Source organism: Vicia villosa, linkage group LG1 (genome assembly GCF_029867415.1).
Source record: "Vicia villosa cultivar HV-30 ecotype Madison, WI linkage group LG1, Vvil1.0, whole genome shotgun sequence".
Classification (NCBI taxonomy): Eukaryota; Viridiplantae; Streptophyta; class Magnoliopsida; order Fabales; family Fabaceae; genus Vicia; species Vicia villosa.
In genome coordinates, this window is record NC_081180.1 from 29,575,047 (window position 1) to 29,593,839 (window position 18,793).

Here is an 18,793-nt window from a genome sequence, read left to right on the forward strand (position 1 = left end):
AATATTTTTAGATGTAACATCGTTCATATTTGGTTGAGGCTGTGTTGCCTCAAATGTTGCAGTAAGATATACATCCAGCATTTAAAACTCAAAATCAATATCAGTTGGTGCTTATGTTAAAATACCAAAAGTAGGTCGTTCTTAGGTTGAAGTACCATATGCAATTGGTGCTTGTGTTGAATTACTATATGCATTTGGTGTTTGATTTTTCTTTGGTTTTCTTTTAAAAATACAATACAAAAAATTTATATCAATAGCTCAATAACATGAATAAATGATGCAAATTATGGCCATGTATACCTTTCTTTTTTGAGTTTTAGGGTCAACCACAAGACTAGTGCAACTTCTTCTATTATAGCCATGTATACCACATCTTGTCAACAATAAATTGTATGTGTCCTTACCTTATTAGAGTCCTCATCAGGTTTCCTCCACCTCAAGATTACTAATCTCTTTCAATATAGTAGTAGCTTTCAAAGAAGCTCCACATATCAAGATCCATGTCATCTACTACATGTTGATGTCCCCTTTATAATAGAAAACACATTCCTTAACAAATCTACCCTCATGATAAAAATTCAAACTAAAACTCATCCTTGTTAGCTATGATTTTCAAAAACAAACACCAAAGACGGATGAAAGGAACCAACTATACCTTACAATAATTTATAATGGATGAATCATGTGCTCCTTTTGTCTACCTCAATCATTTATCCCAGTCGAATAATACCTTCGTCTACCTTAGTCGGATGCTCCCGTTGTCCACCTCTGTCGTCACTCACCATTGCCCAAAACCCTAAAACATTTCTAATTTGTCACAACTAATTACAAGGACGATGTTCATAATGGTTCTTAGAACCCTATTTTCATATCCAATAATGGACCTCGTTTGTATGACCTTTTGTTTCATTATGGTGTGTTCGTGTTCGCAAAGGCAAAAAAGTCTCAAATAATAGCTATTACCGCTCTTTTTGACAAATTTAGTCGAACATCAGGTCTAAAGATCAGTATTGCTAAGTCTTATTCTCATACTCTCCCGAATAAATACCTTGGTGTTTCTATTCTCAAAGATAAACCTAAAAGATATGATTTTAACTTTATCATGGAAAAACGAAAATATGCATGGCTTTCAAAAGAAAAAAACTTCTCAACAAGATTCTTAGATTAGCCATTGTTACATAATTTCTCACCTTCATCCTATCTTACTACATGGAAACCGCTTAACTTCCTTAAAACATTTGTGATACAATTGATCTTATAACTAGAAAATTTATTTCAAAGGGTACTCCCACCACTAGTATTCGTTTGTTCGTTTGGAAACAAATTACACACACAGGGAAGTTGAGTGGCTTAGGGGTTTGATCAATTAGAGATGCCGACACGACCCTCCTCGAAAAGCTGGTTTGGAATTGGCTTCAAAATACTGATAAACTTTGGGTACATCTTTTGTCATAAGTATATGCGTGGTTCCTGTTTACTCTCCCCTCTCTCTCTCTCTCTTCTCTCTCATTATCTCTGTGTGTGTGTGTGTGTGCGTGTGTGCGCCACTATAGATTTCTCTGCTTAGAGTTATATTGCTGAAAGAAATAATATGCTAAAAGATGGATATGATTGGAGGCATGGGGTAGAGTCCTCTTCTTTCTAATATAGCCACTAGACTTCTCTTGCCCCCTGGTTGCTCTTATTGGCTATGTTCACATCCATGACCTTAATCTGACAGTTAAATAATATTAATATATGAAATCTTCCCACGTTCACCACTTGTACATCCATTTACCTTATCACATTATCACTAAGCTCACAACCAAAAATCTCAACTTCAACCTCAATACATAAGATGTCTCAATTTGATATGATCATATAAGTGACACTTACACTAATAAAACTAATTAACCTTAGATTTTTCACAACAAAGAAGAATTATATGATTCTAATGTAGAAACCAAAACCTGGTATCTGATTTAGAAACGTTGTCTCTAAAAAAAGATCAAGTTCATCTTTTGGATTTCTTGTTACACTATGTTTCTACACTCTGTCTTCTTCATCATCGAAACATGGGCTAATCAGCTATGTGCTCCAGATGTGGTCTATATGAAGAGTCTTTCCTTCATTGTGTTTGTGACTTTAGGGATTTTAGAAATATTTGATCGTACCTTAAATTTAATCATATATAATTTTTCTTGACTCAAGATGGAAATGTTAGAATAAAAATGAGATTCATGGTACCTGTTACAACCTCTTTGCCACGTGAATATGGTGAACTTGGATAAGTTTTAACACCACATGTATATCTCATGAAACTATCCCCTCGTATAAACTTCATTTGGCTGCCCACTCCATGATGAACTCTTTTCACACTTGCTTCAAAAAACTCACATAGAGCAAACAGACAACCATTTTATCAAATGGAATTCCCAGAACTTCTCATGCACAAAATTATTTAAAAACTCGGTATCCAACCTTAATATTGACTAATATGAGGGAGACCAATTCCACTGTTCACTTGTAAGGGCCCATTTAAAGACAGAGCAAATGTTTGTATGGAATGACCCAACACAGTAATGTTAGCACCTATCATGATTTAAACGTGAGGTCTCGACAAGAGCACACTCTCAGGTCTCATGCTTTCTCTTACATTATTATTAATGTTTATGGAAGTTGTAATGACACACCAACCCGTGTTGACCTTGGTGGTACCTTTGGCACCTCATATAAGATTTGTCAATGCAACTTCTATAATTTCCCACCAAACTCTTAAGATATCCTTCAAATGGAATTATGAGTCATGCACAAAGAACTTTCAATATACAAAGGTATGGAAATTATTGACTCGACATACTACACATATTTTTTTTGTCATAATCATTCTCATCGAGATCCCCTTAAATATTAAAGATATTTTAAGTGAATATATATATATATATATATATATATATATATATATATATATATATATATATATATATATATATATATATATATATATATATATTAGAGACTTTTATCTTATTATCTGTATTATTTTCAAAGATCTATACAGCCTATGAGGCATGGACCAAACCTTTTTGCTGTATCTTAATTATTTGACTCGTGGAACGAAACTTCGAGGATATCGCGCCACCTTCTTTACTTTAACCTTCACGCTCGTCCAAAATTATTCCACCTAGCCTATTCATGTTTCATTTAACACTAATTCTTTTCATTTATTATATACTAGTACTTCCAAGAAATCCCCAATCCATTTTCATTAAGACAGTGTTTGGTACTGAACTGAACTAAAAAATGCTTCCAGGAGTTGAATGTGCTAGAAGGAGACGGTTGCATCAAAGCAGAGGAAAAGAAGGAGGATATGGTGATTCCACAACAAGACGCTCATTCTGTTTATACACAAGAAACCTTCAATCTACTACTTCCTCATCAAAACCTTCTTTACTGGTTTGTATTCTTTATGTATATGTTTCAATTCCATTTCATCATCCATATGTATATACTAGTGCTAGATATTAATGGAGATGGATCCATTGTTAACAGGAAAGAAGCGTGTTAAAGCAGAAACAGTCATTGATTGATGAGAAACTGGGAGGATCAGCAAGAGAAGCCAAACGGAGATTAGATGAGAAGCTTAAAGCAAGTATGAAGTCAGAAGAAAATCAACAACAGAAAAGAAAAAGTATTTTTGGTGGTTTATTGCGGCAGTTTAAATCTTAAGTAGAGGAATCTTTAGATCGGCAATTCCATGTAGTGAAGTGATACTTTATTTAGCCTTTGTAATTTGTTATTTATAAGTACAGTAGTTTCTAAAGTTTACTTATGCATCTAAAAGTGAGTTAGCTTTACATCCTCCAACTGCTAATTCTTCAAGTGTCTTTGGAACTTAAAGCTCTCATCTTCGATTCATTTATTTTGACAAAATAATAAAATATTAACCATCTTTAATGTCATTGTTGAACCGAATAATAAAATTTTAACCACCTTTAATGTCATTTTTAAATCGAATAGACAAACAAGACTTATAATTAATTTTCAGTGTCTCGGAGATAGTATGTGATAGGGTGCTGGAAAGATTTTGTGGAAAATTAAAGGGGCTAGAAGTATCTATGAATGAGTATTGGTTAGCGTGTGAACAATGGGTTAGGGTGGAGAGACACATGATTTTTCCATTAAAATTTGCTTGCATTAAGGTCCAAATCCTAAATTTCTATTTTTTTTATTTTAGTTTTTGATGCATGCTTTTTACTGATGATATAGTTCTATTTGGACAGCTTTAAAGCTTTAGAAACACATTTCTTTCGCCTAACTAAGCAGAAGTAAGACAAAGTATATGAAATGTATATTAATCAAAAGGAGAAGCGTTTCAAATCTAAGGGTAAAAGTTGGAGACAGTATCATTTCACAAGTCCCACGGTTTAAATATCTTGGACGCGTAATACAAAATGATGGAAAAATAGAAGGAGGTGTAATCCATCAAATTCAATCGGGGTGGCTGGAATGGAGGAAAACTTCAGGGGTTTTATGTGATATAAAAGGTACCTCGAAAGTTAAAGGGAAAATTTTATCAGACTCCCGTAATACTTACGATGTTGTACATGATAAAATGTCGAGTGCTAATCCTATTGATTATGCTATTGTATGATTGTGAATAATTGATGACGATGTTGTGTTAAATGTGTAAGTTGTGATGTTGACATGCTACCGTATGAGCATGAATTATGTTAATAAATTATGTGATGTTGTTATGGGATAATAGTTTGGAAGGTGAACTATTATCGTTGAATCAATCCATGTTTTGTTTATTGTCGGGAGGAGACTTTACACATTATGTTGTTGTTGCATTGACGTGTATTGACATGCATCATTGTGTTGTTGTTGATGATGAAAGAGGCAAGTTGCAATCCGAGTATGGTGGACTTGGTGACATATCCTGAATCCGAGCAGGGTAGATTCGGGTTTGAGTAAGGTGAACAAGGTTCCTGAGTGAACCAACTGTTGATCATATGGTACCACATACATATGATTCTAGTTGATATTATGAGTCTCATTGTATAATTTAACTGATGAGTATGTGATTGTATTGAGTTTGTTAATAGATTAAGTGTGAGAATGATGTTGTGTGAATCTTGTGATATATGTGTAGATGTTTGTTTTCTACCTTGTAGCTTATACTGTTTAATTATTGAAGTGAATTCTCACACCTTTACTTTGATGTTTTCCACCATAGACATCTTGCAGATAATCATGATTAGAAGTTGTTGCTGTGAGTGGAAGATAACTTTTGAAGTTATTTCCATTTTGTTTCGTTGTTTATTTAGTGGCTATGCTCTAATCATGTAACATCGGGGCAGCGACGTTTGTTTTAATGGTCGAATTCAAATTAATATTTTTTAGGAGTTTTTATGACGTTATTTTGAAGTTGAGAACAAACATGATTTTGGCGAGTATTTTAATTTTATTTTTCCGCCGCTATTTGAATAGAGTTTAGATGTTTTGAAGTTGGTAACACTTTAATCAGCGTATAATTCTTTTTATATAAGTATCGGGGTTAGAGTGGTACAGGTATACTTCATTTTCCATCTCCTTGGTACAGATACATATCTTAGACTCTCTAAAAATTAGAACCCTAATAACTTAATACATTTTCTATTTATAGATAAATTATAAAATTGTAGAATCGCGACGTTCCCTAAATCAACTATTATGTGATTAGACATTTTATTTATTTTCCAATTCTCACAGAAAGCTAAGATCATGCCACTAGTGTTGGGAGTACGCCAATTTGGATATTTTCACTAGATAGAGTCGATATGCTTGAAGGCACGCCTTTATTATTTGCTTCTAGTGATTTTCGTCCATTCTTCTAATGTCAATCCTCTCCTTGCTTCGTCATCGTAGCTTTCAAAATACTATGAAATTTGACTGGTTAGGATGATTTTCCATTGGTTTGGTTTTTTTTTTATGAATCTTTATTCAAAACCTACAAAACAAAAATGCATTAACAGTAAAAGTACTTAAAACAACAAAATTGAATACTAAAAATATAGTGTGATACAATGTCATTACAAATCCAAACTTGAACATTTTCTTGTCCTCAAGGAAAATTCTTGGAAATGATATTTTAGAAAAACGAAAAATTTACCTATTTGATGATAACTTTTAAGTTGTCACTACATACCAAATGATTTTCACGACCTTGTTCAATCTCCACTTTCATTCTCATACCTCGGTATATAGATAAATCAAAAGACATTATTCTTGGATATTATCTATTCAACTTTTTCTCTCTTCTCACCAATTCACTTAAATGAAAAATTGTTCACTAAATCAACATGCATAAATCATTTTACCATAGACTTGAAGATTTTCTAACCAGTCTATCAAGTCATAGACATACATACACTTTAGAGGTTTTAAGGGTTGTAATGTGGTATGAGTTAAGGTGTGATAAATTTAGGTCAAGGAGGCTAATTCGTTGGAGTTAGGCACTGGATTCTCTTATTCATATATTCTGGCTATTTTCTTGAACTATTTTAGACTTTTTATTTATTTGTACCATTTTCATTTTTTTTCTTTATCTTTTTTCGATAACTATTTACATTATTTTCTTTGGGTACCTAATTGTAAAATATATACTCTTTACAGAAAAAATCATGAAGAATCACAAAAATCACATATTTAGGATAGACTCATATAAATAGAACCTAATCGAAGAGAGTCAGTCACTCATCCTTAAGAGATTAATACCTTTAACAATAAGAAAGCAAAAATAAAGACTTACAACAATTAAGATGATATCTTAATGGCAGCCTTTGTTTTCCTTTATCCTTGGTGAAAAAAATATGCCTTAGACTCTCTAAAAATCAGAACCCTGATGACTAAATACATTTTTCTATTTATAAATAAAATTTTGAAATTGCACAATCACAACGCACTCTTACTTAAACGCGCTGCAATTAGACAAATTATTTTGTTTCCAATTATGTATTAAAAATGGAATAATGATGTTAGTGTTTGGAGCGTGCCACTTAGGATATTTTTCACTAGATAGTATCGTTATGCTTGAAGGCGCACCATTATCATCTGCTTATGATTTTCTCTTATTTTCTTTCGTTCTTCGTGTGACAGGACTTCCTTGCTTCATCATCGTAACTTCTACAACAAAATACCATAAAATTTGTCTGGTTAGGATGATTTTTACTTTGTTTGGTCTTTTTTACGAATCTTTGAAATCCTTATTCCAAACATACTAAACAAAAATGCATTAACAGTAAAAGTACTTAAAAACAAAAAAAAAATGAATACTAAAACTAGAGTGTGATAGACTATCATCAAAGCCATGGCATCAAGGCAACTCGTAATATCTTTAAAACAACACAAGTCATTTTAATTAAAGGAAAACAACTTTCTGCAAAATATATCAATTAATTAAATTTCAGAAATGGATCTCTCTTCACCAAAGATGTCTTTCCTACCTTTTTTTTGGTAGCCGCCTCAACTAATAGATGGGTTTCAACATGAAGTTTCTTAGACTTTGGTGGATTCGCACCTAAAGGATCCACTTCCTCCATAAAGCCAAGATCTTCCAAAAACTTTGTGAGGGTATTCTTTAGATAATCCTTTTCTTCAGAGAAATAATTGGAGTGTTATATATTAGTCTTCAGCCCACTAAAAATTGATTCTGCCTCTAGAAACTTTGTGAATTTATCCATGCATTTTGGAGGGGGTAGGAGTCTGAGTTGGAGAAGGATAATACGCTAATGAATAGTCACTACTATCAACAAATCCTTTTGGAATTTTGAAAAGGCTCTTGTGATCAATGCAATTGAGAGGAGTAACAAGATATTACATTTCCTTAAAAAACTTATAGTTGTACATGTATACTTTAAATATCTTACAACCTTTTCTACAAGAAAACAATCCTTAGGCCTTGTCAGATTTAGCAAAACTCCTTTGGATAGGGAAGAGATGAAAGAAAAGTGTCAATGTAGAAATATTGTTCTTGTACTTACACCAATATTGAAAGACTTTGACGTAGGCTCGTATCATATGGTGTAATTGTGAGGGGGTAATCCCAAGGTTAGTCATGATTCATGTAATGGTAGCACGCACATGTCATACAGATTTGCATAACATTTTGTTGGTTTAGGGATGAAGCACTCGCAATCTCAAGACGAACTGAAATCCCGGTAGGTGTACTACATTATATGTTCACTAGTATACACAGACGTCACCCCAAAGATTTTTGTCATCCATTCAAGGATAGTAAGTAGCATCATTAGGAAATTCAATGCTCCATTGTGTTCGCCTCATCATTTATGTGTAATTGTTGACAGATAAAAATGGCTTCCATGAGTATGACACTATGATTGTTCCTCTAACCACCACCTATAATTTCATCATTAGCAGAATCGCGGCCGAATGAACATTTATGAAACTTAGCATAAGCTTGAGCTTTCAGTTCGTCCCTAGGATTCCTCATATTCTTTGGGTCATCTATTTGAATGGCCGGAAAAGTAAACTTGCGAGCAAGTTCAACCTAATAGGAGTAGACTCTCTAATTTAAACAAATTTTATTGTTGAATTTCTCACTTCTAATGATGACACTTTGATTTTATTACATATGCTTTGTTCCAAGATGACACGTGACTAATGATCAAAAAAAATCTATTTTATGAAACACAAGTTTTATTATTATTATTATTATTATTATTATTATTATTATTATTATTATTATTATTATTATTATTATTATTATTATTATTATTATTATTATTATTAGGGTCATGCTAACATGTGCCCTTGGATACTATAATTAGAAAAAGTTAAATAGAATTAAATGTAATAAAGTCATATTTAAAGTTTCGAAGCATTGAATGCACATGTTTCAATAAAATATTTTTATACATAGTCTATTAAATTGTGTCCTTGGGGCACATGTTAGCTTTTCCCTTATTATTATTATTATTATTATTATTTCAATATTGTTTGTTGGATATTTTCAAAAAATAATATTTTCTTAGCTAAACTATTAGTTATTGATAAACTATTAAAAAACAAATGATAATTTTCATAGACTTTAAAAATTAAATTTTGAAGTTACTTTTTTGACCTTTTAGTCAAAAGCCACATGGAAGAGCATGTTCACCACACGATGATGCTTCATCTCATTTACAACCCTCAACGGCTAGTTTCACCTTCAAACGACCGTTTGAGAAATAATAATAACACCCTTCAAAATTTTCAAATTCTGAAAAGAAACAAAAACAACGCAAACAAAAACCATACATAATTTCCGACAGTTTTTTTTTTCATCTCCAACATCATTCTTAAACAACAAATTTCACCTTAAAAATTCACGTTCTTCATCATTCTCAAAAGAAAAAATGGTGTACTCCAACTCCAACTACACCCCCACTTACTACTCATCACTCCATGGTTCAATCACCTCTTTCTGCAAAACCATTCTTCCTTTCAGCTTCAAGAAACGATCTTTACAATCTGCAGAACATAAGCTCTCAAAGCTACAATCTGATAACCTTAAATGGCAACAAGATTCTTTCCACCAAGTTTTGAACTTGATGGGTCTTCACAAAGAAGGAATTGTAGCTGAAACCGAAGTTTCGGCTTTCAAAACTCACTTGCTTGAAACCCTTATCGCTTCGTCTTCGGAACAAGAAAGTCCGGTTATATTAAGAGACAAGCTTCTGTTTTTGCAGGTTGATTTGAGTAACTCATCTATGAAGTTTTGAATCTTTCTTGTTTTTGGTTTTGACTTTTGACTTTTTTTTATTTACCTTATTAGGAACTGCTTTATGCTAAGTGTATTTCTGAAGATGATTACCATTCTTCAAAAAGGCCGTTGTTGCAAAGATTAGCAGTGCAAGGAGTTCAGATTCAAGCTAAGGATGTGATCGCGGGGAAGTCGAAGGATGTGAAAGAGAATTCTGAAGAGGAGTGGTCTGTGATTGACTTGAAGGATGATAAGAGTTTGATGAACAAGGAGAATTTGAATTCTAAGGGAAAATCGAATCACGGGTTGGGTTTGAAACAGATTAAAGGATCGGTTTTGGGGTTTGTTTCTTCGAACAAGCATGAAAAGAGTATATTTGATTCACCTTCTTTGAATTCAAAGGGAAAACAGGAGAATGAAGGTGTGTCAATTCTAATGGAAGAAAGTGGGCCTCCGGAACCGGGGAAGGAAAGCGGTGGTGGTGGTGGTGGTTCGGAAAAGTTGAAGAGGAAACCTTTTAGGACATTGTTTCATAGGGAGCAGAGAGAGGGATTGGTGAAAAAACAATGGGGGTTTGATGGATTTAAGAAAGGGAAGAAAAATGAATTGGATGATGATGAGACAGCTCCTTTGCCTCTGAATCAGAGATCTGATAGTGAGGCCTTCTCAGCTTCATCTCAGTCTTTTGCAAGGGATGGACCAGACACCAAGTTGATCAAAAAGAAGTTGCATTCTGATGGTTCCCCTTCTGATTTTTTCATTGACAAGGTATTTTTCTTATCCCTTATAGAGTATGCACTCAGCAATCTCACTCATTCTTACATATGAGATCCGTCTTTGAGGACATGCAGATTCACAAACGTTATCAAGGTCAAAATGTGAATTAATAGAGCCTTATTAAATATTTGTCGTGGTTATACTGCAACAAATTAGGGCCCCTATTAGTTTTACCGCAATTGACTTGTGGCTAACCTACACAGGGTCTTCAAATAAATTAAGACGATCCTGCTGACCATTACTAGAGATCGAATCTAACAGTCATAGATGAGTTGATTGCGAGAATGTGTGTGTGAGATTGATGGCGGAATCAATTCAAATTCATTTGTCATTTATGAATCATATATTAACAGAATTTTATTGTGAATTATGATTAGGTTTTGGGAAACAACATAAAAAAGGAGCTGTCAAGAATTCAGACAGAACTTAGCAGCACAAATCCAAATCTTAAATTTTCGTTAGTATTTTCTTTCTTTTGGTGTCATAACTTACATTTTGAAAAATGATACTTAGTTTGCTTATAATGTTGTGTGCTGATAATAGGAATGATCAAATGGAAGCAATATCTACAAGGATTCCAGTGGACAAAGCTGATTTGAAGAACTACTTCCCTAAGTAAGTGTGGTCTAGATTACTTGACTATTCATTTATGTACTCAACTTTTAAGGTTTCTTTCTTATCCTGTGTATTTATTGTGTTTCAGATCATGGTGTGACCGATATGGTGATGTTGTATTGGATGTGGTGAAGAAGGAATTCAAAAGCCATGTTGAAGAAATGGAAAGCATGCGCAGCATAGCGAAAGAAAAACACAGTGAGAACTCGAGGCGGTGGACAACATTTGATGATGATGAGAATATTCATCCGAATCTTTTTGTTCATCGTGACAATTCAGTTCGCAGTAGTAACATCAATCCATTTTCTCAAAACTATTGAGAATACATGACTGATTAAGCTGAGGTCTCTATCAGCTTCTTTCTCCAAGCAAATGTTAGTAGTCAAGATTTGAACTTTGAACCTTGTTCACAGAAAATGTTCAACCTCTTTGAACTACGCTGAAAGGTCTCATCTGGAGGAGTCTAAAACTGTTATGTAGAAGACCATAAAAAAGACTTAATTACTAGTGTCTGAATTATCAATAATACTATTTTCATGATATGAAATCTCTTATATATCAAACATTTATGTTTCATGTGTGCATAAGTTGAACTCTTTCTCCGTCCTTCATTAAAATTTATGTTTCGAGTACGATTTGGTAAGTGATCCACCGCCACCTCACACACATTTAACAGCACCATGGTTTTTCTAAAGCTACAATTGTTAAATTTTATAAACCGCGGCGGTGCCGTGATTTTTTAGAATTCCACCAACAACAACTAAAAATAATCCAACTGATCTTTGAAATTGTAGGAAAGCATCAATCTAACCCCGCATTATGGATGTTAATTTTGGATATTAACTCGGATATAAAATTGTTTGATTTTTTAACTAGTCAGGAGAAGCCTCGCAAAATTCGGATATAAAATTCTGCCTTGTTTATTACTATTTTGCCACCTATCATTTACAGGGATATTAGTATCACTTATGATTATTCAGCATACACTTAGCATCAATTCAATCTTTTAAGACTTCTGATATCAATTAACCTTTCAAAGATTTTAAGTGAAATCAAAATGATCCATCAAATTCTGTGATTATCAAAATGAACCATTTTGGCAACACTAATTTCTGGCGGAACAAATTGATGTGAAGTGTATATACATCAAAGGCAAACATTAAGTTTAGCCTAAATTTCAACTATTGACTGAACTTCTGAGTGAACTGACTGCTCTGTTGAGCCTCCACAAACATGGCCGCGACACAGAGGACATACCCTGTAAAAGAAGATAGAAGCAGAAAACATGGTTACTTAGATATTAGAAATAAAATAAGTAAATATGAAAAGAATGAGAACAACATATCAGGTAGGTTACCCATGTATTTCCTTCAGCCACTTATCGACACACGACATGTGATATTCATGCTTGCAAGGAAGAACTCGTATTTGGTCCCCATCTTCATACTCCGCCAAGCATATGTAACATCTAACAAATTGATTTTTAACTTTTTTAATATTAAATTGGAAGATGGAATACTCTCGACCGGCTAAATGAAAAAATAAAAATAAATAAAAAGTATATAACTTTCATGTGAACATTCAAGAGCAAACAGAGTATCATAATCACTGGCACAGACTCGAATATTAAAAGTTAAAAACAAATCATCCACCACAACTAATCTAGGGGAAACTTGTTTACTTTTGATGATGATGATGATAATAACAATAATAATTGGGATCATGGGGCTTACTGTTCAGCATCATTGCCTCCATCAGCTGCATCAACCTTTTTGTGAGACTTCAGAGGGAAAGAGTCCACGACTGATTCAGGTGCAGGGAGTGAGAGCGTGGATAGGGAAAGGGATGAAGGTTGTCGGTGAATTTCATCTAAAACCTGCGGCGGAAAAATATGGTGCTTCGTAAATTTGTTTTGGTCCACATACAATACAATATCACTTTCGGGCAAAATAATTATTTAGTTCTAGTGAGGGACATTTCATGTAACCCGAAAATAATAGATTCCAATCAGTTATGAATAATGATCCACCATGAAAACCATAGTTCTGATGCACAAAATATCTGCAGCTAACATAACAAGTAATAATAGCACCTGGCTTTAACATTTATGATGTGTCACACTATCCTATCAATCAACTGTATCATAGTTAGATTCAAATTATGCAAGAAAAACGCGGGGTAAGGGTTGAACGCTAAATTAAATCTCGGAGCAAATAGAGAAAGTAAAAACCTCAAACAGAGCCTCAGCCAGCATGACTATTCTTGAAATACTTGACCGAGAGCTAGATTCTTCAGCCATTGGGAATGACTCGCACGAGCACATACCGTCTGCATGAAGTCCTAATGGACATGAAGAGTTCAGCCGACCAATCTCATCAAGGCCTCCACGAAGCCTTTCCCAGATCTGTATAAAGGAAATCAAACAGCTTAAGAAATGCTTGTGACAGAAGTAACATTACAGGAATCACAAACTCAGTAGATAAATGCAAGTATGTGATTTAAGTAATTTGAGGTATTGTATAAAATGTTTAGAATCACCTCAGATCTTGAGTGTCGCACTCTTTCACTCAATCTGCGAATTCTACTGCCCCTATATCTGGGCGGACGTCCAAGCCCGTCATTTGATAAATCCTCATCAAAATCAACCTGCCACCGATCCTGAGATCCTGAATCATCAGCACCTCCCGTGGAGATAACGATGGTTGGAGAATCACCAAACCTTCTTGAACTACGTTGTGAAAAAGCATCCCAAAATAATCTTCTACCATTCCTTCTGGCATCCTGATCATCCGCATCTGTATTGCTGCCAGACAAAATATTGGAGGATATTGCGACCACGTCAACTTGAAACAGACCATCATTTCCTTGCACTATTTCCCGATTGGACACAAAAATACCTAAGCCTGAAGGTATTGCTTCGCGACGAGATTCATCTTCAGGCATTTGAGGAGTTGGTGGTGCATCCGACGCTTGAGCAACATGAGTGGAAGAACTATGGATAGATATGCCAGCATTTGTGTCAACCTCAACAGAAATTTCACCAGAACTGGCATTTCCATGCTCTTGAGAGATTGAGCTCCTTGGTTGCACGGTCTCATGATGAGAGATTCGAGAGACACCACTAAACACTGGATCATCAACATTATTGATTCTATCCATGTTAGTAAAATCATTTACAGAGACTGGATCTGAAGACCGTTGTTCAACAAACGAAGTACTACTACTACTAGCAGTGTTGTTACCATCACTATATGATTCAGGATGACTATGACCAGCACATACCTGATCAGGAGAAACTAGATCCTTATGATCAGACAAGCAATTCCTCTGAGCACTCGTTGCAACATTTCCATAAGAACCTTCAACAGTATCATTCCCGCAGAACTCAGTTCTCATATCGGTTGAAATTGAAGTTTCAGCTTGAGGGCAGCAACTGATTCTAGCTTCCTCTGTACATGATAACGAGGATTCCTCAGGGACCTTCTGAATTTCATCATTGAAATGTCTAGCCGAATTAACATGAAGCTCTTCATATTGATGTTCTTCCATCTAAAAAAATTGTTTAAAACGTTACTCCCTTATACATGATATATTTAAATGACATCTATAACAGCACTATAGCACAGCCGAATTTGAACAAATCGTTAATGGTCTGCGATACACGATTCAGTATAAAACGAATACCGATATTCACTATTTTATGTTAGAGAATTGTGGTTAATTCACACGGCGACCACCACAATAAATATTGTGACACCAGTGTAGACCGAAATTGTGAAAAACCTTCATGCCACAGTTTTTTAAAACCTTGATCACTGACATCAACTAATTAATTTCAATGATTAAGCTCATACATGTAAAATTGTATTAATCAATCATCATCATCGTAATCAACTATGATAATCACTAAATATATAATTTTGATCCTTTTGGAATAAAAAGGGGATCGGAGAACGAACAACGAATTGAAAAATTGAATTGAAAAGGCGAGGGTGAATTGAAAAAGAGTAAAATCGAAGAAAATCGGGACCTGAGAAATGGAGCGAGAGGTGGAGGAGCCGCAGAGAAAGGAAGAGAAACTGAAGCGATGGTTGTTGACCCTGGGAGGAGAAGGACGAGACCCGAGTCGACTAGAGGTTGAACCCATGTTGATGAAGATGTAAGAGAGAGAAAGTGTGAGAGGTGAAGGAGAGAGAAAGAGAAGAGATTTAATTTATATATGATGAAGATGTTGATGCTTATTGCTTCATGAGTGGTGATAACAGTAGAATTGGAAAGATCAACAACTTTGAGTTTTTCATAATCAATCTTGAACCAGAAAAAGAAAAAGTAATGATAATAATCAAAGTTGATTTATTTGAATAAATTAACTTTATTGATTTATTCTAAGGGCTTTGTTTGGTAAAATCAGTCGGTAGCTGGTGAGGGGTAGCTAGTAGCTGGCGACTGATAACTGATAAGTTAATTTGAGTGTTTGGTAAATTAGCTGTTACACTAGTTGATAAATACAAAATGAGATAAAAAGACATTTTTATTAAAAAATTTGTGATTTACGTATCTTATCATATTATATTAGTATAATATTATTAAATTAACTTATATTTGATAAAAATAAATATATTAATACAAACTTACACAACAAATTTAATATATGTGAAAAATTTAAGAAACACCAAAATATTTTAAATTTGGATATAAATTATATAAATAAATTTAACGAAATACATGAAATTTGAATTCAGTTTAATTAATCAAAATTATGATAAAAATAAGTTTATTATTTAGTATTATACCATAAAAATATAACAAAAGTTTTAATTTTTTTCATCTCGGTTAATCTCATTGATTCTTCATAATCAATCTTGAACCAGAAAAAGAAAAAGTAATGAAATTAATCAAAGTTGATTTATTTGAATAAATTAACTTTATTGATTTATTCTAAGGGCTTTGTTCGGTAAAATTAGTGGCTACTTGGTGACTGGTAGCTAGTAGTTGGTGTCTTTGGTGACGGATAACTGATAAGTTAATTTGAGTGTTTGGTAAATTAGTTGTTACACTAGCTGATAAATATAAAATGACACAAAAGGATATTTTTATTAAAAAAATTGTGATTTATCTTATCATATTATATTATTATATTATTAAATTAACTTATATTTGATAAAAATAAATATATTAATACAAACTTACACAGCAAATTTAATATATGTGAAAAATTTAAAAAGCATCAAAATATTTTAAATTTGTATATAAATTATATAAATAAATTTAACGAAATACATGAAATTTGAATTCAGTTTAATTAATCAAAGTTATGATAAAAATAAGTTTATTATTTAATATTATACCATAAAAATATAACAAAAGTTTTAATTTTTTTCATCTCGGTTATTCTCATTGATTCTTCGATTACGTTTCACTAACTTGAGAATTATCAACACTATTTCAAAATTTATTGTATACTTTAGATGTTAATAAAAACATTAAAGATTAAAAAAACAATAAACATTGAATCATAATATGTATTGAAGGGTAAAAATATATTTTTGTTAAAATAATAAGGGTATAAATGGAAGAAAAAAAAGCCACTAGCTAAAAGCTACAAATTCAAAAGCTACTTTAAATAGCTTTTAAAAAAAAGACAAAAGCTAGTAAAAAAGCTAAAAGCTAAAAACAGTTATCAAACAGTGATTTTTTATTTATATGAGCTGAAAAGCTAAAAGTTAAAAGCTAACAACTTTTTTTATGACCTTACCAAACAGCCTCTAATTACATTTTCTTAATGAGGTATTTTTCAATTTTCTTTAGATTCAAAAAGTGTGTTTTTTTTTTTTAAATCTCTTTAAGAGAGAAAAAAAATACTAGATCTATTTCAAAAATATATTTTTTAGATTTTTTAAATAAATAATTATTTAATCCTTTAATGCATTGACATTCTACAATCATTTTATGGAGGTTCTTCATCAACTAACTAAGATTAAAAGATGATTATGATCTCTCTAATTTATTCTTTCCAACAATGTATTATTTTACACTACATATTGTCATTAAGTGTAATTTACTAAATCAAAAGACTTTGCCTGATTAAAATATTCATTTTAGACATGTGGTACTATTTTTTCAATTTGTCAATCCTTAACCAGTCTCTCTCTATAAACTCTTCTATTTTCTCTTTTCCCTTTTCTCTTTTACATTCAAACTCTGGCGGATTTGTCCCTTTCCTAGATACCTCATACCGCTGAATTGTTATCTCCACCGCAATTTCATTCAGATTCTCAAGGATTTGTTCACTTAAAATGGTAAAATCGCCCCCTTTCTCTTTCGAATTTATTTGCATTCATATTCCTTTTTCGTTTATATTTTCGTTACTATTTTCACATTTCTATTTTAACTATAAAGCTGTGTTTTTTCTTCCAACTTAGGATATCTGAATCCAGTTTAGATTTTGGGAAAAGTGTTGATTTTGTGAGAGTTTCTGATTTGAAAAGAATGTAATCTGCAAGGACAAAAGTGACAATCATCGAAAATTCAAATCCTGTCTTGACGGTGAATGATTTCGTCAATGATTCTAGAGGCGGTCGGAACTAAAATGATCTCTGATTTAAGGTTTGTAGTGAGTATATTTTTACTTTTTCTATGCTTTACTTTCTAGTATTTTTCTCTTCTCCTTATGATTCTTTGTTTTGTATTAGATTTAGGTTCATTTCATTTGTAGTTTTCTCCATATTTGAAAATTAGAGAGGAGAAGCATCTCAATATTTATGCAAGAAAAACAAATGTGATAAGAGAAGCATTAGGAAAATGAGACTTGCTTCTCTTTATTTCCGCTAATTGAAATTTTTATTTTAATGAAAAATAACATTGCAATTTGACACTCTTTGTATGAATTTTGGTGTTTACGTTTATTTGTGACTGTAGGTTAGATATTGCATTGTTATGTTTGTTGACATTAGATATTAGGGACTCAATTTTTAAAGGCATATTAGATTTTGTAACTTTCTATAGTTTTGGATAACTTAAGAATATGTGGCTCCACTGTCGTGTTGAATTGCAAAATATAATATTTCTGTATTTTATAGATGGATAAAGATGAAAAATAAAATCACAAACTTTCATCTAGACTTTATACTCTTCAGGTAAGTTTATTTTACCGACTAACCACTTCAAAAAGTAATATTATCTTTCTGCATATTTGATCATCACTAGGCACCAGACCCACAATATGTCTCCGAAGCATAACCCTCAAGTAGGAGAGGTCTTTCCCTAGGAAACATGGACAATGTCGTTTACATAGTCCACAATGGCATGTGCGAAGTCATGCCCAAGACTCCCTAAGAAGTAGACAACCACGAACTCCCCTAGTTAAGGTGGAACAATTACCACTTCTTAGAGGTCCCCTAAATCTAGGCTCATAAGCCTTTATAAATACCGCATCCTAGCATGAGGAATAACCCAATTGATAACGTACACAAAACAACACTACAAATACAAAGCTTCTCACCTCGCGTGAGCTTACTCTTTCAATAGTAAAAAAACACCACCAAACGGGGTTTCTCACCACCGTGAGCAAACCTTAAACCACTGAAAATCACTAAGGCCTTTAGCCACCCCTATCAGCATATATGTGCCACACATTTTGTCCTTTTTTACAATTATAGTGGAGCCCACCGTGGGGCC

The 18,793-nt window shown here is 33.1% G+C and overlaps 3 protein-coding genes across 3 annotated transcripts; 2 read left to right on the forward strand and 1 right to left on the reverse strand.

Moving 5' to 3' along the window:
- The first annotated feature begins 3,128 nt into the window (after positions 1-3,128).
- Positions 3,129-3,807, forward strand: LOC131603637 (uncharacterized). The gene is made up of 2 exons (XM_058876039.1): positions 3,129-3,435; positions 3,532-3,807. The coding sequence occupies exons 1-2, from the start codon at positions 3,283-3,285 to the stop codon at positions 3,706-3,708; spliced, it is 330 nt and encodes a 109-aa protein (XP_058732022.1). The 5' UTR covers positions 3,129-3,282; the 3' UTR covers positions 3,709-3,807.
- Positions 3,808-9,223: 5,416 nt separating this feature from the next.
- On the forward strand, positions 9,224-11,690 carry LOC131632929 (uncharacterized). The gene is made up of 5 exons (XM_058903647.1): positions 9,224-9,710; positions 9,797-10,492; positions 10,879-10,958; positions 11,045-11,116; positions 11,205-11,690. The coding sequence occupies exons 1-5, from the start codon at positions 9,378-9,380 to the stop codon at positions 11,434-11,436; spliced, it is 1,413 nt and encodes a 470-aa protein (XP_058759630.1). The 5' UTR covers positions 9,224-9,377; the 3' UTR covers positions 11,437-11,690.
- A 322-nt stretch (positions 11,691-12,012) lies between these two features.
- On the reverse strand, positions 12,013-15,440 carry LOC131632920 (uncharacterized). Its single transcript, XM_058903638.1, has 6 exons — positions 15,147-15,440; positions 13,655-14,665; positions 13,347-13,520; positions 12,850-12,992; positions 12,474-12,584; positions 12,013-12,374 (listed from the first exon to the last, which is right to left on the reverse strand). Exons 1-6 carry the CDS (start codon positions 15,261-15,263, stop codon positions 12,287-12,289), a joined length of 1,644 nt encoding a protein of 547 aa, XP_058759621.1. The 5' UTR covers positions 15,264-15,440; the 3' UTR covers positions 12,013-12,286.
- Positions 15,441-18,793: the final 3,353 nt, after the last annotated feature.